The sequence below is a fragment of the Haplochromis burtoni genome, unplaced genomic scaffold, assembly GCF_018398535.1.
Source record: "Haplochromis burtoni strain Fernald_Lab_line unplaced genomic scaffold, NCSU_Asbu1 Contig_110, whole genome shotgun sequence".
Lineage (NCBI taxonomy): Eukaryota > Metazoa > Chordata > Actinopteri > Cichliformes > Cichlidae > Haplochromis > Haplochromis burtoni.
Window position 1 is genome coordinate 805,362 of NW_024582471.1, and position 23,795 is coordinate 829,156.

The window sequence follows — 23,795 nt, forward strand, 5'->3', positions numbered from 1 at the left end:
CAAGTGTGTGGTGCATGCGTTGTTACTGTAGCTGAAACTGTGTGTCTGTGCTAATTATTCTTCACTCTGTCACTTATCGCACACACACACACACACACACACACACACAGCTTCTTCAGTGGGTAAATTCACTGTCAGACACAACAGTCGCACGCTCGCTCACGCACGCGCGCACACCCCTTTTTGGAGCCGCTTTGTAAGGTGGAATTAACGGTGGAAAAAACAAGGTAACAACGAAACAAACACGCGAGTTTCTCGTGTAATTTCTCTCAAGTGGACGTTCACTCACTGACAAACTCGACGAATGAACTGTAATTGTAACTTTACTTGCATCAAAACACCCTCACGCGTACATGCGCGCACACACCCACCCGACTCTAGCTGTCACGGGTAGGAAAACAGTATGTTAAAGCAGTTTCTTTTTTAAACTATTAAAAGCCTGTATTTCATAGTTAACGGGCTCTCTCACCCCCGTGGTGCTGGTGCTGGTTTCACTCCCTCTCCGTCGCTATCCAGGCTGTGCGGGTCCCGGTACTCGAAGAGTGAGCGTACAGTCTCCGCCATGTTCACGCCAGCAATCGCTGATCTTCGGCCGCCTCACCGTTCAGCCTCTCGCTCTCTTCTCCAGCCTCTCAACTGGCTCACACCAAGGTTATTCCAGACGCTCCCATAGCAACTCGGTGAAGGGGTGCGACGGATGCTAAAACACGACCTGCTGTGGTCTGTCACGGCTCCCCAGTCGGCAAACATCGCACCAAGACACGACTTCACTAAATTAGTGTTTAAATTTCCTCACAACAAGAAAATGTTAAATATCGTATCGCTCACTAAATAGGATGATGTGGGCCACCCCTACGGGAAAATGGATGCGCCCAGCAAGCAGATGAAAAAGTAGACCGTTTCTCAGAAGCGTGATTAGCTCTTGAAACGAGAGAATTGCAAAATAAATTAAAAGAAAAATATAGTTTCATGTTATTTATTCAAACAAAGAAAATACAACATACTTATAAGACTGTTTTACTCACTTTTACACTCCCTTTTTATCTACGGGTTTACAAAAGAAGCTATACCGCAAAGTGACCAACTTCTGAATGGATTAATAATAATGCTACTACTACTATTACGAATAATAATAATAACAACAATAATAATATGACCTTTAAAATTTAAGTGGTATTTATTATATTTATAAAGAAAGTATTAAATATAATTATTAGGACAATAATGCTATAATCTCAGCAGAAAAAAGGGTGATTGCTAAGAATTTATTATGATATAATCCCATCTTGTCTGCTGGGGTTTCACACACCATCATCTCTGAATCCATGCTTTGGCATTCAACTAAATTTTTAACTTGGCTTCTGTATCTATGCATTTACTTATTTATTTATTTATTTATTTATTTATTTATTTATTTATTTATTTGACAAACCACCATGTATACATCCTGTGTAAAATAATTAATAATTATATATTTAGTATATTTGGGGGAAAGTAATATAAATCTAATATATATAGATAGATGTTTGGATACTTCCTTTACTCTGATTTCTGTTGGACGACCTTCACATCATAATAAAACAATACATTGTCCACAAAGTTCATAAATAATGGAAACACAATGCTGCGAGTCAGTCATAATTAGGTAAATAATTGAAGAAGGAGTCATCCATTTCAATTTAACATGATTTCTTTCAAAATAACAACCAAATAGCATATATTTGAACTGAGTTATTACAACACTGATAATTACATGGACATTGCATAGCTATTGCAACACAGAGACACATTACTGTGTAAGACTCATAGCTTGATTAGCAGATAGCACTTTAAGTACTGCTAAAATGTGTGCTGTTATATTAACATAATCTGTATTCCACTGTAAATGAACCATCTGAAAACTAAATAAACAACATTTTTATTGGTTCTCAGTTTTCTTGAGCTTCTTTTATTAATATTTTATATTAATATTTTGGACAAATTTGATCAAAGATGCAATTTTTGTCCTGTGTGACATTCATTTAAAGTATTAGTGCTGTCTCAATAACAGATGAAGAGGCAAGATGTAGACAAAGACAGCTTTCATTTCTGTGCAAACTAAATAAAAACATAATGCAGCACATTTTAAATCACTTTAAAAAATGTCAAACCTTTACAGTCTGATGGATTCAAGACCTCTCCGAGGTGTGTCCTGCTTTACTCCCTATGATATCTGAGAGAATCCCTCCTTTCTCCGTGCCCAATGGTTAAAAATTAACAAAAATGTATGGATGGATCCATGATGCTAGAAACTCATTTTTAAAAGTTTGAACAGTGGCATGTTGTGTTGCATCAACTCTTTTAGCAACAAATTCCAAGCGTTTGATTTATATTTATCTTAGTTGTTTAATAGTTGTGGGACTAACTTCTCTTTTCCACGTTATAACATTCCAGATGTTTTCACTGGGTGACCCATCTGGACTGCAGACCATTTTACCACACTTTTAATAGATGACAGCATATGTTGCTCAAAAAATTGTATGTACTATTTATAATTAATGGTACACCACACCCTCACTGTGTCCACTGATGCAAACTTTCATAGTCTCAGTATCAACACTTTATTTAATGTTTTTCCATTTAAAAACAGCTTTTGGTTGATTTGTTTATTATTTACATTTTACAAAATGTCTTCTTTTTTTCAGAAACAGAGCTGTAGCTATTGAAACAATTTATTAATGCGCCAAATAGTAAGTAAGTAAAATGGAAGAAAAAGGTTTTATAACATTCATACATGTTGCTCAATAAGATCAATAATATGGATTATGTTATTATCTTAAGTCTTTATGAGGATCGTTGTATTCTGATGCCAGATCACCCGTTACTTCCTTTCAAGCATACATGGGGGAGGGATTGCCTGATAGATGGAAACGGCATGGTGATAGTAAACTCAGAGGTCCATTCAACTGAGCCCAATCAAACAAAATAAGTGTAAAACTATTCCTCATTATTTTTGTCTTTGTAACATACTGTGCATATGATGCTCGTTGACAACAAGGTAGCTTTTCTTTGCTTTCTTGTCGACTTTTTAAAAATTATGATTATTTGCTTGTTTTACCATTTATGAGCTTATTGTGTTGTCAGTATTTTACAGGCTAATCTCTGTGCTTCAGTGTCCCACAGCAGTCTTTACTGGTTGACCCACCCTTAATCATACAGATAATAACAAATTAAATATTAAAACCTCTGATTTCATATTATTATAGAGAATAATTCAATATTCTAGCTCATTTTAATAGTTAATTAATTGGCATTTAGACCCATGTGGTGGACCAAAGTATTAATGTGGATTATTTTTGCCTGCCATAAGCACTAGCAAAGTTCACAGGGTGAGCAGCAATCATTATTTTGGAGCTGTGAAGATATTTTCCAAAACTGCACAACGAACTGTCAGTGTGATTTGCATCAGTTGTGGGTATGCAAAAATATCAGCACATCTGGTAGATGAAATAAAAAGGGACAAAGAGAAAGCTTGTAAGTTTTAAAAAGAGTTTTGTGACCTGATTTTTGACTAATACGATGCTGTTTTTCTATTCTCAATGATTTAAAGCAATATAAATAGGTTTTTGTGCAACATTTCCTAACATAGGCCTATCTCAGTCCATTGAGGTTAGCTGTTAAGCCTTTTTTAATTTATTGCTCTTCATCATATGTCTCATCAATTCAATCAAGACAGACATAAAAACACAATTTTTCCCTTCTAACTACCACAATGAGCTATCATCACCTACTGAAACCACTCACTGGGTACATGAAATGAAACGTGTGCCACCTCATGTCTTGTTCCAAGTAAATTTGTGAGCGATAACAGTTAGAGAGGAATTTGGAGAATATTTGGAGAATATTTTTCTCAGAAAATAAAGCCAAAGCAAAAGCAAATGCTTTTTGTCCTGTGATTGAAAACTCAGCATGAAAATGGAGGAGGGAACTGTGAAAAATCTGTGGGAAAACCTACCTGGCACTGCCACACCCCAAGAGGAAAAGAGGATGTGCTCAAATTATTTCACGTGAGCCATTCTTCGTATTCGCATTTGTTCATCTTCTTCTGCAGCAGATCGCAAAAACGCATCTTGCGTGACATGACATTACTGTTAACCTTTGTTATGGACATGTTTGTCTTTAAGCAGCTCCTGACACCTAACCTCACCTGGAGGACACAGAGCGGAGAGGCAAAGAGCTGCTTGTGATGAAGGCTTTGAACACGAAGCCGGTGTTGATTCAGTCTAACTGCTTCAATGGCAGATTAGACGGTTGTGCTTTCGCTCTGCAACTCTGAGTTTGTGTGTCTGTGTATGTGTCATCGCTCCAAACTGTGGTCCTGGGATTACATACTCTAGCAGAGACTGCCACAAAGGCTGTTTTGAGTACTTTGGCGGGTGTTTAGATTTTTGTCTGTCTGTAGACAGATTTTATTATGATTGCGTCACAGTTGTGCAAGATGCAGTCATGAGCCTTGGCAAGTGCATAACTGAGACTGACGTGTGTCTGTAAAACAAACTACAGCAATGTTTATTTATCCAAGAATTTCTATGTTAAGAAAACTGAAGATATTAAATAAACAACTCTTCAATGGGAATGTACCTTTAAAACTAGCAGCTTCTCCTACTTTGAAGCTCTCTCCGCGATATATAGCAGTAATCAATTAGCAAACCGATACAGTTTATCTCATGTGCTTGGCCATTTAATAGGTCCAATTAGACCAGAGTACTTAAACGAGATGTGATGAGTGTATGAATTCACAAATAATTATTTTTATTCTCTAATATAGAAGAAAGATCTGCATGCATCATCTGGACTCTACAATAAGGCAGGTATTTTAACCAACCTCTTCACCACCACCAACACATAATGGTCAATGTTAAAAAAGTTTAAAAGCTATGCTATTTAGCTCTCTGAGGAAATTAAATAGAACTATAAAAGGCAGCCGCAATTATGCAATAAAAATTAGAGTTCTACTACTAATTACCCACTCAGAAAACTAAAGTGAGACAAACCACTGTAAAATAACAACACCCTCAGGTTTATGGGTGTCCCTTAAAGACAACAGGTCAGACTGTTTGTAATGCAACACACCCAAAAAGCCATCACTAAATTTGGGAGAGAAAACATACAACATACAAAAGAAAAGCTGGATTTCTAACATATAACACAATAAATGCTGTCACAAAAACAGACTCCAGACCCACCAGATGGCATTACAGCTCTACCACAGAGATGTGCACATCATAACAAAATCGAAAAACAATATACACAGGAACAACACAACCCACTGACCTTAATCACAAACAACAGTCAAAACTATATCCAGGATAACCTCAGGATTTAAAACAATCCAGACTTCCTTAAAAATAGTTGGGATAGGTGTAGATGAAGCCTATCAGTCACCTCAGTCAGGCTGAGATCTGAATTTTGACTGCATCACTTGCCTCAATGCTTTGCTGCTATGTTTGGGATCATTGTCCTGTGTCATGATCCAGTTTGGACCAAGCTTTAGCTGTGGGACAGATGGCCTCTCATCTGACTCTAGAATGTTTTAGTATACAGAGGAATTTATGGTTGACTCAGTGACTGCAAGGTGCCTAAAACAAGCCCAAATTATCATCCTTCCACCACTTTACGGTTGATATGAGATGTATATGGTGATATGATGTTTTTAGTTTTCTCCAAACGTGGTGCTGTGCATTCTGACCAAACATCTCCACCTTGGTCTGGTCTGTCCAAAGCACATTGTTCCAGAAGTCTTGACGTTATTTGTTCAGATGCATCTTTGCAAGCCCAAGCTGTACTGACACAGCCTTTTTCTAATGTACTGCCATTAACTTTAACATGCTAACTATAGAATCTGAGCATACAGGGAGTGCAGAATTATTAGGCAAATGAGTATTTTGTCCACATCATCCTCTTCATGCATGTTGTCTTACTCCAAGCTGTATAGGCTCGAAAGCCTACTACCAATTAAGCATATTAGGTGATGTGCATCTCTGTAATGAGAAGGGGTGTGGTCTAATGACATCAACACCCTATATCAGGTGTGCATAATTATTAGGCAACGTCCTTTCCTTTGGCAAAATGGGTCAAAAGAAGGACTTGACAGGCTCAGAAAAGTCAAAAATAGTGAGATATCTTGCAGAGGGATGCAGCAGTCTCAAAATTGCAAAGCTTCTGAAGCGTGATCATCGAACAATCAAGCGTTTCATTCAAAATAGTCAACAGGGTCGCAAGAAGCGTGTGGAAAAACCAAGGCGCAAAATAACTGCCCATGAACTGAGAAAAGTCAAGCGTGCAGCTGCCAAGATGCCACTTGCCACCAGTTTGGCCATATTTCAGAGCTGCAACATCACTGGAGTGCCCAAAAGCACAAGGTGTGCAATACTCAGAGACATGGCCAAGGTAAGAAAGGCTGAAAGACGACCACCACTGAACAAGACACACAAGCTGAAACGTCAAGACTGGGCCAAGAAATATCTCAAGACTGGTTTTTCTAAGGTTTTATGGACTGATGAAATGAGAGTGAGTCTTGATGGGCCAGATGGATGGGCCCGTGGCTGGATTGGTAAAGGGCAGAGAGCTCCAGTCCGACTCAGACGCCAGCAAGGTGGAGGTGGAGTACTGGTTTGGGCTGGTATCATCAAAGATGAGCTTGTGGGGCCTTTTCGGGTTGAGGATGGAGTCAAGCTCAACTCCCAGTCCTACTGCCAGTTTCTGGAAGACACCTTCTTCAAGCAGTGGTACAGGAAGAAGTCTGCATCCTTCAAGAAAAACATGATTTTCATGCAGGACAATGCTCCATCACACGCGTCCAAGTACTCCACAGCGTGGCTGGCAAGAAAGGGTATAAAAGAAGAAAAACTAATGACATGGCCACCTTGTTCACCTGATCTGAACCCCATTGAGAACCTGTGGTCCATCATCAAATGTGAGATTTACAAGGAGGGAAAACAGTACACCTCTCTGAACAGTGTCTGGGAGGCTGTGGTTGCTGCTGCACGCAATGTTGATGGTGAACAGATCAAAACACTGACAGAATCCATGGATGGCAGGCTTTTGAGTGTCCTTGCAAAGAAAGGTGGCTATATTGGTCGCTGATTTGTTTTTGTTTTGTTTTTGAATGTCAGAAATGTATATTTGTGAATGTGGAGATGTTATATTGGTGTCACTGGTAAAAATAAATAATTGAAATGGGTATATATTTGTTTTTTGTTAAGTTGCCTAATAATTATGCACAGTAATAGTCACCTGCACACACAGATATCCCCCTAAAATAGCTAAAACTAAAAACAAACTAAAAACTACTTCCAAAAACATTCAGCTTTGATATTAATGAGTTTTTTGGGTTCATTGAGAACATGGTTGTTGTTCAATAATAAAATTATTCCTCAAAAATACAACTTGCCTAATAATTCTGCACTCCCTGTAGAGTCTGAGAGGTTTTTTGTTTGGTTTTTTTTGCAGTTTTTGCAGTTTCTCTGAACATTGTACGCTTTGTACTTGGGGTGAATTTACTGGGATATTCGTTCCTGGGAAGACTGGCAACTGTCTTAAGTGTTTTTTCAACTTTTAGATAATCATTCCTACTGCAAAATGTTGAACTTTAAATTGTTTACAAATGGATTTATAACCCTTTGTATACTAATGGACATCAACACTTAATTCTCTATGATCATAAGATCATGCTATGCGCACACTCTTAATTCTTGTAAAAGCAGTAATCATGTACTTAGTTTTTCATGCATTTCTTCTGCATTTTGGATTTTTGTTAACATGTCATATTTATTGTTGTATTTACCTAAAAAAGATCTGCTAAGGAATGTATGTCAATTTCTTTGGATACGAGAATGTGTAAAGTAAAATTTTAAGTCTTGTAATTGTCTTTTTAACTCAGCAATAGAAAAACATTGAGGAAGACTTTGTGGATGATCCTCCATTTTTGCCAAACACCAGCTTAAACATGTAAAAAGGAAGGAGATCAGACCTAGCTCTTAAATTATGTTTTCATTAAATATATGAAAATTTAATGGAATATTAATGATGCTGATTTATGCATTTGAGCCAAGTCTAGTCGGGCATCCTGCACTGCTCACTACGGAAGTCTTTTCCCTTGTGACACACAAGACACACAGGTGAAATGTACACATCCTGGTGGGAGCAGGACACTGCAAATAACTGCTCCGTCTGTATTTAAAAGTGGCAGTATACTAAAGTAACATCGCTTTAAAATGTGGCTCTGAAACAAGGATGTTTCATATTTTGACATGTCTGCTACCAGAAATCCTCATGGTTCTTCTTGTAGTATTGTAGGTGGGAGGGATGGTGACACAAGGAGGGGAGCTGAGGAAAGGGTTCAAGCTTCTGGCTTAGTTCAACAAAAAGAGGTCAGCTAGATGTAAAGAGATAACTGCAAATCTCAGAAGCACAAATCAAGTAAATGCAGTTTTAGTGAAAAGAATAATGTGCAGATGCTTGGCAGTAAAAGTGTAAATGGGGACACTTGGAGGTAGAGACAAGCCAAATGAGAAAGCTGTATATATAAAGCTTTGTTATTTGATATTTTATTTCATATGGTTCATGAAAGCTGTAGAGTCATGCATATGTGGTGTAAACTTATATGAGTGAAAGATCCATCCATCCATCCATTCGCTTCCGCTCATCCTTTTCAGGGTCGCGGGGGGCGCTGGAGCCTATCCCAGCTGTCATAGGGCGAGAGGCGGGGTACACCCTGGACAGGTCGCCAGTCTGTCGCAGGGCCAACACACAGGGACGGACAACCATTCACACTCACATTCATTCGCACATTCACACAGATGTCTTATAATTTTAATTCAATTAAAAAAACATATTTTGCATACCTTTTAGGTGCTGTCTGGGTTTATCTGGATTTGTATCTGTTAAACTGGTGTTTGATTTAACCTCCAGGACCTCATTTAGATCAAAATACTCAATTTTGCTCTACAAGGGCCTGATTTCCACTTATGAGGACATTATGCTGCTACTGTTCTATCAAAATTTTAAATGAATATTCTCATATGTGGCTCTTATTTTTCTTAAAAACAAAAATAAGGTTAAAAAAAAAATTCATCCGGCCCCAATATGCCCAAATATCAAAGAGAAATTAAAAATGCATGCCGTGGAAGAGTTCAGGTCTTAGGAGGTTAAAGAAAACGTAGATCACTGAATCAACAGAGAAGCTAAAGTAAAGTGTGACAGTGAGTATGCAACACAGTATGAAAGATATGACTAAATATGGCATGACACGAATCAACTTTCTTAACAAATAAATGGACACTTGAAGAATTCATGATAGTGTTTAACAAGGTACTGGAAACATTCCTCATAGATTTTTTTGTGTGAATTGTAGCCTCAGCTTCCTGTTCTTAATTCAGTTCAATTTAGCTCCCCTTAAGGTGCTTTATATTGTAAGGTAAAGGCCCTACAGTAAAACAGAAATGTTGACAAGAGTTGCACCTGGTGTGATCTTCTGCTGCTGTAGAACATCATCTTCAAAGTTTGATATGAAGTGCATTCTCTGATATTCTTCAGGATATTTTGGTTGTCATGAGAGGTTAATTGAATTACTGTTGCCATGCTATCAACTTGAAGCAGTCTGGCCATTCTCTTCTGACCACTGACAAAAAATAAATAAAAATAAAATCACCCAGAGGACTGCCACTCACTGGATATTTTCTCTTTTTCAGACCATTCTCTGTAAACCCAAGAGATGGTTGTGTGGGAAAATCCCAGGGGATCAGCAGTTTCTGAGATACTCAGACCAGCCCGTCTGGCACCACTTAAATGACCTCTCCGCCTCATTCTGATGCTCAGTCCAGCAGGTCGTCTTGACCATCTCTACATGACTAAATGCATTAAGCTGCTGCCATGTGCACACACACAAACACTTAGATTTTTGCATTAAGGTGCAGGTGAAGAGGTGTACCTAATAAAGTGGTCAGTCATCTCTGAATCTGTTTCAGCCACATGGTCGATTGTGTAACAGGTTTTTTGTTTTTAATTTGTGAGTTTATTAAACTGATGTTACGTTACAGTGCAGCAGTTGCTACTGGAGACGGTGCGGTTATGGCCTTCTATCCATCATCATGCTAAGTAACCATGACTTACTTCAACACCAGTGAAGACAAACTGAAAGTTCCAAAGTAAACTACCCCCTAACTCAGAGTGCTAAACTAGTCGTTAGCCGTATGCGTGGTGATTTGCATAGTGCCTGATGAGGAAGATTGCCTGTTTTAAGCTGAGACAGTTAACAGTTCATTTCTATAAACCCCGCTGAGCTTTGGTGGTTTGTGTTAGATGGGATTTGCATTCAGCTGTTATTTTTATAATTTAATATTATATTTGCATCTAAAAGATAATCAATACTGATTAAACTCTGTACCGACATGGGCTTTCATGCTGATGATACAAATATAATATCCTCTATGAGTGCACCTGTGCCATGGGATGCATTGTTTTTAATCACTTAATTTATCCGCTTAATAAGCCCCCTTCAATATATTACATGTGTGAACGGGAGCTTGTCTGCTTCTTTGCCTTGTTGTTGGTGTTTTGGGTCTCTTGCCAATCATAGAGCTGACTGTATGTGGTCTGCGTCGGCACTATTACTGCCATATCGCCCCTTTCTTGTGGAAAACATATCATGATAGCCTAGCTAAATAGGAGGGGAAAAGTTAGTCCTGCATACAAATTCCCCAGTGGTCTGAGCCAAGTAGCTTAATTTTTGAATACTTAAAATGCCCGTTTGTAAGTTGTACAAGCACACTGGCAATTTATTACCCCCATGCTGTGTGAAGATCCTTGGTTGCTTGCAAAATGAAAACTCGTCTCTGCTAGAGACTGAAAACTCTGTTGTTTTGATGTCCAGTGCTTTGATTGTTTTGTTTTTGAGGTTTCATGTGACTGAAATTCAAAAGCCCACCACTTTGTTTAAGTTCAAGGTTCAAACACATTGTGGCAGGGAGTAAGCAAAAATCATGCCAAAAATTCAGGCACAAAAAAAAGATCAAATTAGAGTACAAACATTATCAACTCAGAACTGGGGACATAACCTCCAGTAGGAAATCACTGGGAAAAAAACAAGGAATGGCTGGATGTTTGCACTGTCTATAAACACAAAAGGAAGCTGATTCCTGTTTTATAGAGCACGATTTGGGAATATCCATGTAACTTCACTCTTAACTTGGGGTTAAAGCTAAAGGCTGTTCACTTCTTACATATGCCAAACATCACCATGGTAACTTACCCTGTAGACCTAACCTACTCTGGAGCAGATTGCTTGAGATTAGAGATCAACAGGTATGACATCACCTCCTAAACAAGCAATTTTCCAGAAAATAGCATCATCATTTCTGGAGGGCCCCTCAGATTCATTGAGCAGGCAGCAGGGGGTTCCACCTTTTTATTGTTCTATAAGCATTCATATATGATCCTAAATCCATGTTTATATTAAGTTTTCATGTAGAATAAGCCTCTTTTCTCTCACTCTGCCAAGACTGCAGCTCAGAGAACAAAACCTGAAACATCTACAGCACATCTAAACATTTGACTTAATGGAATAATTCTCCTGAGCACTGATATTCTGTTAACTTGCACAGTTAGCGTTTTCAACAGCTCTCTTTGTTAGCTTCAGATTTTTTACAATTTATTAATAAAGCGGCTCTTTTGCAGTCTTACTGAGCAAAGCACTTAAAGCACTCACACATTCATATAGCACTCTTAATACTATACTACTGCACAGTGCTTTTCCTGTTACAGGCATTCATACCATTGGTTTGTTTGTTTGCAGCAGCTGTGTTGCTTTCAATCTGTATTATGTGTGTAACCTCATCATGTTTTTCTAAGAAAATGGCGGATGGATTTAAAATCAGATGTGTTGCTCCCAGTGACTGGCCACATACTGCCAAAACCACCCGTTAATGAACATGCTCGAAGCTAGGTGGATGAACCCTGGGTTGCTTTATCAAGGTCAAAACCACTTTCATGTGACCGCTTAGCCTGGTGCTAACATTAGCGAATTCAGTTGATTGAGAACATGTGAACCTGACGAGAGACAAGGAAGGAAAAGCATTAAATATGGGAAGTAAAAATCTAAGGAATGTACAGGAATTGATGATTTCAAAATGAATTTTCCCTTTGCATAGTTTATTGAAAAGCATGATTTAATCTGAAATAGTTGGTACTGTCATCAGCTGCAGCTGTTTAACAAGAAGCCTAATCCAAGGGTGTCAAACACAAGGCCCGTGGCCCTGAACCAGCCCATCAACCGGTCCAATCTGGCCCAGTTGATGTCTTTAGAAAATGTGAAAATTTCAAAGAATAATTTCTGATCTTTACCTCTTTTTTTTCACTTTTACTCTCTTATTTTTCACAAAGAGCTAATCCATGACCTGTCATATGACAAAGTAAGAAGCTAAGATCAAAATCTTTTTTTATTGTTAGTATTAGTTTCCTTACCCCCCAATATTTAAAATAGAATTTAACTTTTTTACACAGTAAAGAACAGAGACACTGTCTGTGAATTCACAGATATTTTTTTTTGTAATTACAGGATAAAATACTTCATGTCCTTGAATAGATAAGCCCAATGAAACATGCTGCGCCGTTTCTTCGATTTACTTTCTTTACAGTGTGTGAAAATTGAGAGGTATTTTTAAATGTATGGTTTCTGGGGTCATACTGGATGTGATACAACCACCGGTTGCTAGGGAAGCATGTATTCCCTGGCTGGTTGGAGTGGTTGATGGAGGTGGGGGGAAATTGTTTGAAAGGTGCTGCATTAGAAACCACCTAGTGTTGGCATTGGTTGCTACCAGATTTCAACTGCCTTTTTTATGTTTGTCTGCAAGTACTAGCTAACTTTTAGCCGACTGGTAGTAAACTTTGAAATGAATGCAACGTCAATTGGAAATGGAGAGGACTATGTCCAAGTGCTGCAGCTAATGTGTTTGAAAAAGTGCAACTTTTACTTTAAAGGCAAACGGTTTCCATTCCCATCTTGTGTCACACTTTTCACAGTTTCACTACAGCTCAGAGAGTAGCTGGTGAGGGGCTGTAGACAACACCATCACTTTCATTTAAACTGCAACATGCTGACAACCAAAGCAATCACAAGGAGCATTTTGCCAAACAGTTGGAGGACACACGTTTTTTCTAGCAACAGGTGGTTGCAAGAGGGTTGCTGACCAGTCTGCAGGCCTGCGTGACTGACTGAGGCCCAAAATGAGTTAATGTCATGTTTTTAATGGTCACATGTCTGCAAAAGCTCAGCAACTGGGCTCACCGCCTTTATCGGCGACATGCGGTTGCACCTCTAGGGAAGTTCAGGTGTAGGGTTTCAGGAGGGTTCACAGTGTCAACATACCCACAGTGTAGATTTAACACAGAAGTAAAAATCCAGTGTTACCAGTCAGTCTACATTCCCACTCTCACCTATTCTCATGAGCTCATGGATACAAGCAACAGAAATGAGGTTCCTCCAAAGGGTGGCTGGGCTCCCACTCCACATCAAAAGGAGGCAGTTAAGGTAGTCTGAGTTTGACCAAGATATGTCATATGCACCTCCTAGTTAAGGTGTTTTCACTTGGATAAGCAGCAGAAGATGAGTGGATGGATGGATGAGTGGACATGTCAGGAATTGGGTGTGTAGTTAAACGTCTTTTCGCAAAAAAATAAAATGTTATTAGCCAATAGCTTTAGTTGAGATGAAATTAGGCTGTATTTGCTCCACGAGTTGGCACTGTGGGCTAATCAGCTGATAATACATGATCCCTTATCCACAATTGCCGTACAGAACCAAAGCTGACATCACAAACAAATTTAACAAATATGAGAAGTTAACACAAACAAGCCAGCTGCGTCTCCTCTGCGCCTGTTAACCTGCACGAGCACCTCCGGTGAACACTGATGAAAAAAAATTTTTAAAGCAGACTTACTATAAAAGTTTGTTCTAGAAAAAATGAAAAGTGCCACTTCCCAGTATTTACAGACAGTGATGAAGATCCCGCACAGTTAGAGTATAATTCCTGAGACACACGGGAGGATTTAACAGTCATCAAGAGGCTAGAAGATGATGCAGAGCTGAGATAAGATAAGAAGAAGAAGAAGGATGTGAGAGGAAATGTATGGAGATCTGGGAGCTGCTGAATGAGTTGGGTTTAATTGTAATTCTGCTCTGTTTGCGTGTGCACACTATCATGAACACTTCATCACCCGCACCAATACCTCCAATAAGTGTGCGTGTGTTCACGTACACACAAACATGCGAGCACACACATATGTACTCACGCTGACACACACAGCTACACAATCCTTACTAAAGACAAACATTCACAACCACGTGCAAGCTGTGCACATGTACAGCAACACACAGTTATACAGCCCTTATAAACTACACACAGACACACACACACACACACAGCTCCAATAAAGGACACACACCCTCTTCCACAGCACACACACTGCATTCATTTCCCTTTCATTCAGCACAGGCACATATTGTGCTGCTGTAACACACACACACACACACACACTCACATGCAGACACACACAGACACACAAACACCATTTGCAGAGCTTGCTCCTAGCTCTCCCCGCACACACCCCTCCCCCTCCGTCTCTGTCAGACACACACACATACACATGCACACACACACACACACACACACAGACACACAACACACACATGCAGAGCACACATCACACCAGACTCACACACACCCACACACACACACACACACACACACACACACACACACACACACACATTCCCTCTTTCCTTACACACAAACACACACATGTACACGTCTCCCTTATACACCCCTCCCCCACTTTTTCTGTCTCACACACACACACACACACACACACACATGCACGCACACGTACATATCCACACTCACTCACTCGCTCACTCACTCACTCAGTCACTCACTCACTCTCTCACATAAACACACACACATTCCCTCTCTTGCTCTGCTTCTCTCACTCACACATAGCCACACACACATACACAACTGCACACACACAGGCATACACACACTACTGCACACACATTCACAAGCACACACCCATACACACATTCTGTCTCTCCCCTCCCTCTCTGTCTCTCTGTCTGTCTCCCTGTCTGTGTCTCTTGCTCTCTCTCTCTCACACACACACGCACACACACACACACACACTTGCCTCTCTCTCTCTCTCTCCTGCCCTCTCCCCTTCTCTTTTTTCATCTCACTGTCTCTCTCAGACACACATACACCCAAATGCACACGGATGTGCAAGTACACACAGACATGCGCACAAGTACAGACACACACACACACACACACACACACACACACAGACCACTTCTCTTTAAGACTCATTCTATTTCTCCCTGTACACACACACACACATCACAACACACACTAACACACACACACACACTCACACACACACACACACACGGACACGGACAGGCACACAGATCTAATGGGAACACTAGCACACACGACACCAACCACACACTCTAACACAGGCACATACTTTCTCCCTTGCTTTCTGCACACACACACATATGCATATGCACACACATGCACACACACGCACACACACCCCTTCCACAGGCATCCTGGCTGCCACTCCTTCCCTAACAACCACACACACACAAACGAGCAGATGAACACATACACACACACATGCACATATGCATAAACACATATAAACAAAAACACACCCTTTTGCTCAAACGCACGTCCTGTTTTTTCTCACAGTCAAACATCGACACACACACGCACCGAAAATCTCGCTAATAATGTTCACATTCAAAATGCAAAATAGCAGACATTTTCTTCGTTGTCTTCTTGCACACACACACACACACACACACACACTGCTCATCACCAACATGTGTGCACCAATCTGTTGTTAAGTAGCACGAATAAAAGAAATAACTGAAATTTTAGCCAAGATCAATTTACTGCAGCCCACACACACCCTCACAAATCCGATCAGTAACTTTAAAAAAAAAAATGTAGTTTTTACACCAAACTATAAACAAAATGATGCAACTGCTGTAAAGCAGTCATGGCGGCCCTAACTGGGAGCTAAACAGTACTGAGTTTGTCAAATTAGAGTTCCTGTTGTCCGACTGGTACTGTAAATTTTCATTCAAACTCCCACTGTGAGGAGGTCTGGTTTCTATTAAGCTGTTTAAAGCCTCTTTTAGACATAAAATAGTGTAAATGATGTGAGTTTACTGTAACTCAAATTGAAATAAATGGTATGGAAAATGTATTTTATGCATCATTTCATTCTATGTAAACTCAGTGTAAAAAGAAATAAAGACATCCATCCATCCACACTCCTGACCACCTATCCAGTTAGGGTTGTGGGAGGGCGTTGCTGGAGCCCACAGCATGTGACACCATCTTGGAAAGGCTGCCAGTCCAATACAGGGCTAACACACTGAGAAGCTCATGCTTACGCACGACCAATTTAGAATCACTAATTAACCGAGCACTGGCAAACTCCAGATTATAGTGTTCTTACACATAATCCTGGGTTGTTATGTTTGACATACTCAGGCACAAGGCTCAGCAGAGACTTCTGGAGGCTGCTTTTGGCAAACTTGTAAGACATTGGTGCAAACCTGAAAGAGATCATGGTAACAAACCTGGTGAGGCAAACTTTGACTCATCTGTCAGACAGTTCCTCCCCTGGGATTTCACTTCGGGCTTTTTGAGACTTACTGTTTAGATGATGTACAGTCAGCATCCATTTTATCAAAGGTAGACCCTGCTAGTACCAGGCGGGACGTCCTTTTTGCCTTCAGAACCACCCTAACTCGTCACGGTATAGATTAAACAAGATGCTGGACATTCAGAGTCCTCAGAGTTTTTGGTCCATGTTAACATGATAGCATCACACAATTTCTGCAGATTTTTCAGCTGCGTATCAATAACGAGAACCTTCTGTTCCACCAAAGCTGCTATTTGATCGAGATCTGATCTGACAGTGGGGGCCTTTTGAATACAGTGAACTCACTGTCATGTTCAGGTAACCAGTCTGAGATGATCTGAGCTTTCTGACAGGGTGTGTTATCCTGTAGAAATAGCAATGAGAAGATGAGTACACTCTGTCCATAAAAGGACAGACGTGGTCAGCAATAATAGCCCACCAGCCTGGACCATTGATATGAGGCAGGATGGATGCATGCTTTCATGTTGTTGTTTACTCCAAATTTTGACCAGACCATCCAAGAGAAACTGAGAGTCAAAGAATAATCTCTATAATCTCTGATGCACTTTTGGTGCGCCTGTGTGAAGTTTCCTGTTAGTACCTGATAGAAGTGGCACCAAATTCATACTCTTCTTCTTCTTCCTGCTCCTTTTAGGGGTCGCCACAGCGGATCATCTGCTTCTATCTCACCATATCCCCAACATCCTCTCCCGTCACGCCAACCCTCTGCGACTCCTTGTTCACTAAATATTTTTCAAGGTCATCCTCGTTTTCTCCTACCTGGTAACTCCATCTTCAACATCCTTTGTCAATGTCCAAACATCCCTGGATTATTTCTTTAACTTATCCCTCGACCTAAACTGACCCTGCGATGTACTCACTTCTAATCCAGTCGATTCTGTTCAATCCCCGGGAAAATCTTAGCATCTGGAAATCTGGCCTTTTTTTTTTTTTTTAATGTTCTAAATAGTTGAAAAAGTAGGCCTGTGAATATATGCAGCACTCTAAGAGAGCACTGGATTTTGTTTAGCATTTTAGATTGAGTTTGCATTGAAACAAGTTATTTAAATATGTCAACATGGTCTGCAGAAAGTGTTGTTGGAATTTCACTATTTCTGTTTTATTTTTTTAGACGTATCATATTTTAGACAAATCAAGACCCGAAATCAAGATCAAGAAAAGAATCATTATTAAAAGATGAAGAAAGTATCCCTTAACTACAGCCCTCCCTATCATCCTTTAATATGTCACTTTCTGTTTACAGTGTTAAAGCAGTGTGTTCAAACTAACTTGTTTCCCAGCTGCTGTTGGCCGACCAGAAATGTAAATGTCAATAACATTAAAGAAAGTGATGAGTACATCAATTCATTTCATAGACCATCTGAGATAAAGGAAGTTGCTCATACATTGTTTAAATGCATGTGCATTAATCCAGCTAATGAAATCCCAGGAAGTTGTTCAGTGTGAAAAAAACGTTTCATCACTCATCCAGGTGACTTCTTCCAACCACATAAACAGTACAGCTGCATTAATGATTAAAAGCTGTCCCACTACATGACACATACACAGACTCTCATGGCCACTGATCAGCGTCCATGTGAACCCTTCACAAAGAGTCGGGGAATGGCTCCCTGCAGGATGGTTTTATAGAAACGGCCTCCTTGACTCCCCACTCAAACAGCGGTGCTTGTTTTGACCATTATGCAACTGAACAGAGTCAACTTTCTGGAATTAATCATACATTCTTTATTACTACAATCTTTACAGCATGCACTATAGCTACAGTGTGTTTGCTGTGTATGAAGCCGTGATGGTAACCCGATCCTCCCTTTGTGTTTTAACCCATTTGTCTGTAGCTCAGTTGGTCTCCCCCAGAGGTAAAAAAAAAAAAAAAAAAGGAAAGACAGCGCCTTGTGGTGTGACAAACTGTATTTGTAAAGATCAAACACTGATAAAAGTGTAAAACCGAAAATCAGTCAATCTTAAGAATACACAAAAACAAAACAATTGGTGTGCGAGGAATGTAACCACGGTGCTTTCCATGAAAATGTTAGCAAAGGAAAGACTAAATGTAGTGGTACGTCAGTCCATATCAGACAGATTATTAGGAACGGCACAGACAGAATAAAAGTTTTAAATATGAAGCCATTGAATCTTGAAGTCAGTGTAATACTTTCTAAAATGTGCTGCCTAAACTGACTATTTCCCTTTCAGATATCAAGGCACAGGGCACACAGTCATTGCCGCCAACCTTAACTAGAGCCTTCTTTCACTGTGAAAAGCCAGCAGTCAGCTTTTGCAATTACTCAGTTTCTTTATACTGGATTATAAAGAATTGTTCGCAAGGACTGCGTTATTTAAACTGGACTCTAACTTTTAAATTACATCCCGTTCTTTAGTTTTTGGCCAAATTTGATACACCTCTAACAGCTCTTGGTCTACTTCAAACCAAACCTCTAAAATTTAAAGAACTGAGAACGGAAGACAAGAGAATAAATGAAAAGAAAAGTCAGCCTTGTGAGCTCCAGCAGCAGCAATGACAGAGTAATGAGCAAGAGGAAACATAAACTACATCTCCAACCCATACAGCGTACACAGCAGCCATATTTCATTAACAGTGAATCACATAAAAACACTGCTGAAACTCCAAAGCAGATAATCAGAATGATTTTGTGCTGTATGGTGTGCGGGTAACAGATGAAGCCAATAGGTTGAGTAAGTCTCATTTTCTCAGGGGCAACATTTCATCTCCGAAATTAATCAGATTTCAAATGACCAAATGCATTTAGGTCTCCTTCCGGTGCAAAAATGTAGTTGGAAAAAAAGCCCGTGAACAGTCGAGGTGCCCCGAACATCACACGGTCTTGTTTACTGTCAGTTAACCAGCTCACAGATGCTAAACACAGCAAGCACAGAGCCAAGCGAAGAAAACCTTTATAAAAAGTTGAAATATAAATGGTGCCCTTGTCGTTAGAATAAAAAGAGTGCTTTTGTAAAATACCTGCTAAAACTCTTCCATCAGCCTTTCTGTCTAATTTATCCTCCACATCATTATGGATAAGTGCCTATCTAGGCAAGACTTCCCTATAAAGGATCCCATTTACTTTATCTTCTCTGTTTCTTACCCCGAGCCTTCATACATCTTTAAAGACAATCTGAGTCTTCGGCTAATTTAATTAGCAGCCTCATCCAGGTTAGGCAGACAGGTAAGGTAGGATTTGGGCATCGCTTCTGACTCTGATACTATCTGATACGTGATCAATTTAACCAGTTACTGTGTATGTGACTGCAGACACAGTCATAAAGAGCCATGTGCCTGTTGTAAAGAACAACTGATGCATGTAGATCATGTAAAACAGCTACTTCTGCATTAAAACAAATAAAAGTTGCACCTCAAATTATCTGTATTAAGGTTTTAAGGCCTTGTTTCTTTTTATAGCACGAGTTTGCAAACTTTTGGCTTTTAAGAGTATAGAACATTTATGCTATACTCCTGCTTTAGAGCCCGAGTCATTGATGAGGTTAGACTGATTTATTTCATTGCTAATTAAGTGCTAAAAAAAAAAAAACAACAACCCACAAATGTAATATTAAATTAAGATACTTAACATCAGAGGAAATTAAGAAAGAAAAGGAGGACTCCAAGCAGTTGCACTATGTAAACACTAGAGGGTGCTGCTAACATATTTTTTCTTTCATGCACTCAACATCTCCAAGAAATGATCTGCATGTTATGATAGCCCCAGTGTTTACAGCTAATATAAATTAAATGTGCCCATTGCTGATCACATGTTTCGTGTGCTGCAGGGCATCCAAAGGAAATCGTTTCAGTTGTATCAAAGGAGACATGTAAGCCTAAACTAAGAAAGAAAGAAAGAAAGAAAGAAAGAAAGAAAGAAAGAAAGAAAGAAAGAAAGAATAGAGATGTGCTACACTCTGCCATAAATGTCACAGCATGGTGTTTTCCTCTCTCTCATTCATATACATATATGAATGAACAGTAACCAAGTTTTCTCATCTCCCTGTCAGTAGTAATCGGTCTCTTGCAGCTGGCTGTTTCCATTTCTGTTCCCCGTCTTTTACTTTGTTCCTGACGTTGACCGGACCCCTTGCTCTGCAACTACCTTCTCAATACCTTCACCAATCTCCGCCATTTATCTCCCTAATCTTTTTCCTTCCTCATCAACCCTTCCCACATCTCCATCTCATCTCCGAGTGCTTCTCCTGTTCCTGGCCCGCGTGGTCCTTGCTCCTTCCTTGACGATGACCGAGGGCAGGTCTTTCAAGGTGTTGGCAGCCGTCTTGCTCCAGTAGTTGACCTCTTTGTAGACCTGGTACACCCAAAGCTTCAGGTCAAGCAGACCAGTTGGGACATCTACCTGCCAATGACAAGAGGAGACAACCGTAAACCATGCTTTAGTTTCAGTCCAACACTTTCACCTTTACCACCTCAGGACCTACCTCCAAGCCCTCCACACTAGGAGTCAGGGAAGTCGTGCCTTCAGCAGCTTTGAGGAGTTCTCCAGTGCTAAGTATGAGCAGCGGCAACCTTTCTTTCACCAGCTTCCTCTTGTTCTCATACTCGCCCTTCTTCCCACCACCCAGCTCCTTCTCCTCTTTGGCAACAGCTTTCTCTAGCAACTTTTGGCATTGTAGCAACGCCGAGTGGATGCGCCAGAGTTTGTCTCTGGTATCCAGCTGGGAAGAAGGAGGAGGGACAGACACCAGACGACGGTCAGTCACATCCTCGGTGAAGTTCTCCTTCTTTCTCTTGGGGAAGAAAAAGAGAAACACAAGACAAACGTGTCAGACTTTGTAACAAAAGTGAGGTTTTTTTTGAAAGAATATCAATCAGAGAGAGAGATAGAAATAGAAGAAGGAGAAACTGGAAAGTAGTATAAGTGGAGGTCTGTTTTCAGCAAGTCATTACATTACTTTCAACTGCAATTTGGCCTTTACAGAGGACCACTGACAATGAGGCAACCGGGACTTCCTCCTAATGCAAAAGGAATTTGCTTGGGATCATTTACTAAAGGCTGTCACATTATAGTGGAATTTTCACTTAGTAAGTCTTTACTGGAACTGGACTAAGTAAACAAGTAAAAGGTTAAAATAACAGACGCACCATAGAAGCAATGGCAAGGTCTTGAATAATCAGGCCCCATATTATCTCACTGACATGGTATCACCCCATTAAAGCACTTCACTCTCAGACTGCAGGCTTCTTTGTGGTTCCTGAGTATTTGAAAGTAGAATGGGAGGCAGAGCCTTCAGCTTTCAGGCCCGTCTTCTGTGGAACCAGCTTCCAGTTAGGATTCAGGAGACTGTGTGTATTTTAATCCAGGTATACTTTTACTGCATTGACAGTGTGTTTAGGATCATTGTTAAGCTGTAATAGGCCAACTGGACACTTTCTACAAAGCATAGGTATTGTGGTACAGTGGATCAAAATCTGCTGTTACTTTTCTTCATTCATAATTCTATTGACTTTGACAACATCTCCGACACCACTGGTTGATATGCGGCCCCGAACCATAACAGAGCCTCTACCATGATTTGCAGATGGCTGTAGACACTTGGCCATCTGTAAAACACACAAATGGCCGAGTTGTGCCCCTTTCCCCAATTACCTTTAATACAATACTGACAGTTTTACCAAAAAATACAAATTCAGACTCATCACTTCATGAGACCTGTTGTCACTAATTTTAAGTCAAGTTCTTGCATAATTTTCCATTGAGAACATTTCAGAGGAGGCTTTGACAAATGGCACGTGGATCAGCTGAAGAGCTAGGTGCATCTCTCAGGTCCTGCGCCAGGTCTTTGCTAAGCTGTTTTGTATTTCATAAGGACATGACTTTCAGTTACTGTTCATCTACTGTAGACAGTCTTTTCGGCCTGATACCTCTTCTTTTCTCCCCCACTTGTCCAGTCAAATTGTGAGGATACACTGCACGCTGTGCAAAGATGTTCCGAGTGTTCAGCCAATAGCTCTTTGGGAATCACCTTTTGTGACAGGCTAGTAGTAACAAAATGCCTAGACATGCAATGCAAGTTATCTGCTTAAGACTGCCTTTAAAAAAAAATAAAAAAAATTACAAGAAGGTTTGGCTCCTTGAAAAGAAAATTGTAAAAATCTTTCTGCCATTCTGCTGAGGCATTAATGTGTAACCCTGCAAGTCAGAACTAGCCTGACACAGCGGCCTGAATGTGGCCTGTGTGCTTCGAAAGTCAGCAAAGGAAATTTATATTTACTCCTGGCGTGAGTCAGGCGGTTATGGATACACCAAGAAGTGTTTTCAAAGCCAGAAACAGTGCACTTATGGAGTATTAGGAGTTCTGATAAGCTCTGGAAATGGCTTAAGTGGTTTTCAAGAGGAAATTGATGTTGCAAACCTGGGTTTTCCCACCCAGTATGCAAAAGAGTGGGGCAGCGTGCCTGGAGACAATAACACGATAAAAAATAATCTTCAATAGTGTGCATTTGATTCACTGACACTTGCGTGCCAAAGATTTGGAAGAAGATCTGTTTCAGTGTCAGTGCTTTCCAGGTGTGGTATAAAACAAAAATGCAGATGAATATACACAAATTTCTGTGTGACAAGCTAAGACAAGTCCAACTCGTACATAACATGTTCACTGGAAGGTAACCTGCAAACCGTGAGGGGGGGGGGAAAAAAAGGAGAAAAGGGGGTAAATTTGGATATTGGTGATAAAGGGAGTCACATGGATGGAAGTGAAGCAGTGTGCCCGGCCACTCCCTTGCTCCTAGCAAGGCCACATGAAAGGAAGGATGGATAAGGCAAACTGGCAGGAAACCAAGAAGTTGTAATAAACAGTCGCTCTCACACCTTTTGGCAAAGTGAGGCAAGCTGGTGGAAAAGAGATGAAGGCTTTGTGCCCAAGCATTGATGACTGTGTGCCAAAAACACCCACCTATGTCATTCCAAACACTTCACCCCTTCTCTGCTCTGCATTCCTACCCCCTGCTGTCCTAGACATAATTTCCTTGTATTTCAAACACACACACACTCTCT

General features: G+C 40.2%; 2 protein-coding genes across 2 annotated transcripts in view; both read right to left on the minus strand.

Moving 5' to 3' along the window:
- si:dkey-117m1.4 (serine/arginine repetitive matrix protein 1) overlaps nt 1–638 on the minus strand; it is a 22,418-nt gene extending 21,780 nt beyond the window's left edge. The window contains exon 1 of the mRNA XM_005928244.2: nt 470–638. Coding sequence (XP_005928306.1) covers nt 470–564 — 95 coding nt within the window. The 5' untranslated portion in view covers nt 565–638. The remainder of the gene's footprint in view (nt 1–469) is intronic.
- Nucleotides 639–18,489: 17,851 nt separating this feature from the next.
- cntf (ciliary neurotrophic factor) overlaps nt 18,490–23,795 on the minus strand; it is a 6,421-nt gene continuing 1,115 nt past the window's right edge. The window contains exons 2-3 of the mRNA XM_005928245.3: nt 21,220–21,528; nt 18,490–21,137 (exon numbers count right to left, since the gene is read on the minus strand). Coding sequence (XP_005928307.1) covers nt 20,964–21,137; nt 21,220–21,528 — 483 coding nt within the window. The 3' untranslated portion in view covers nt 18,490–20,963. The remainder of the gene's footprint in view (nt 21,138–21,219; nt 21,529–23,795) is intronic.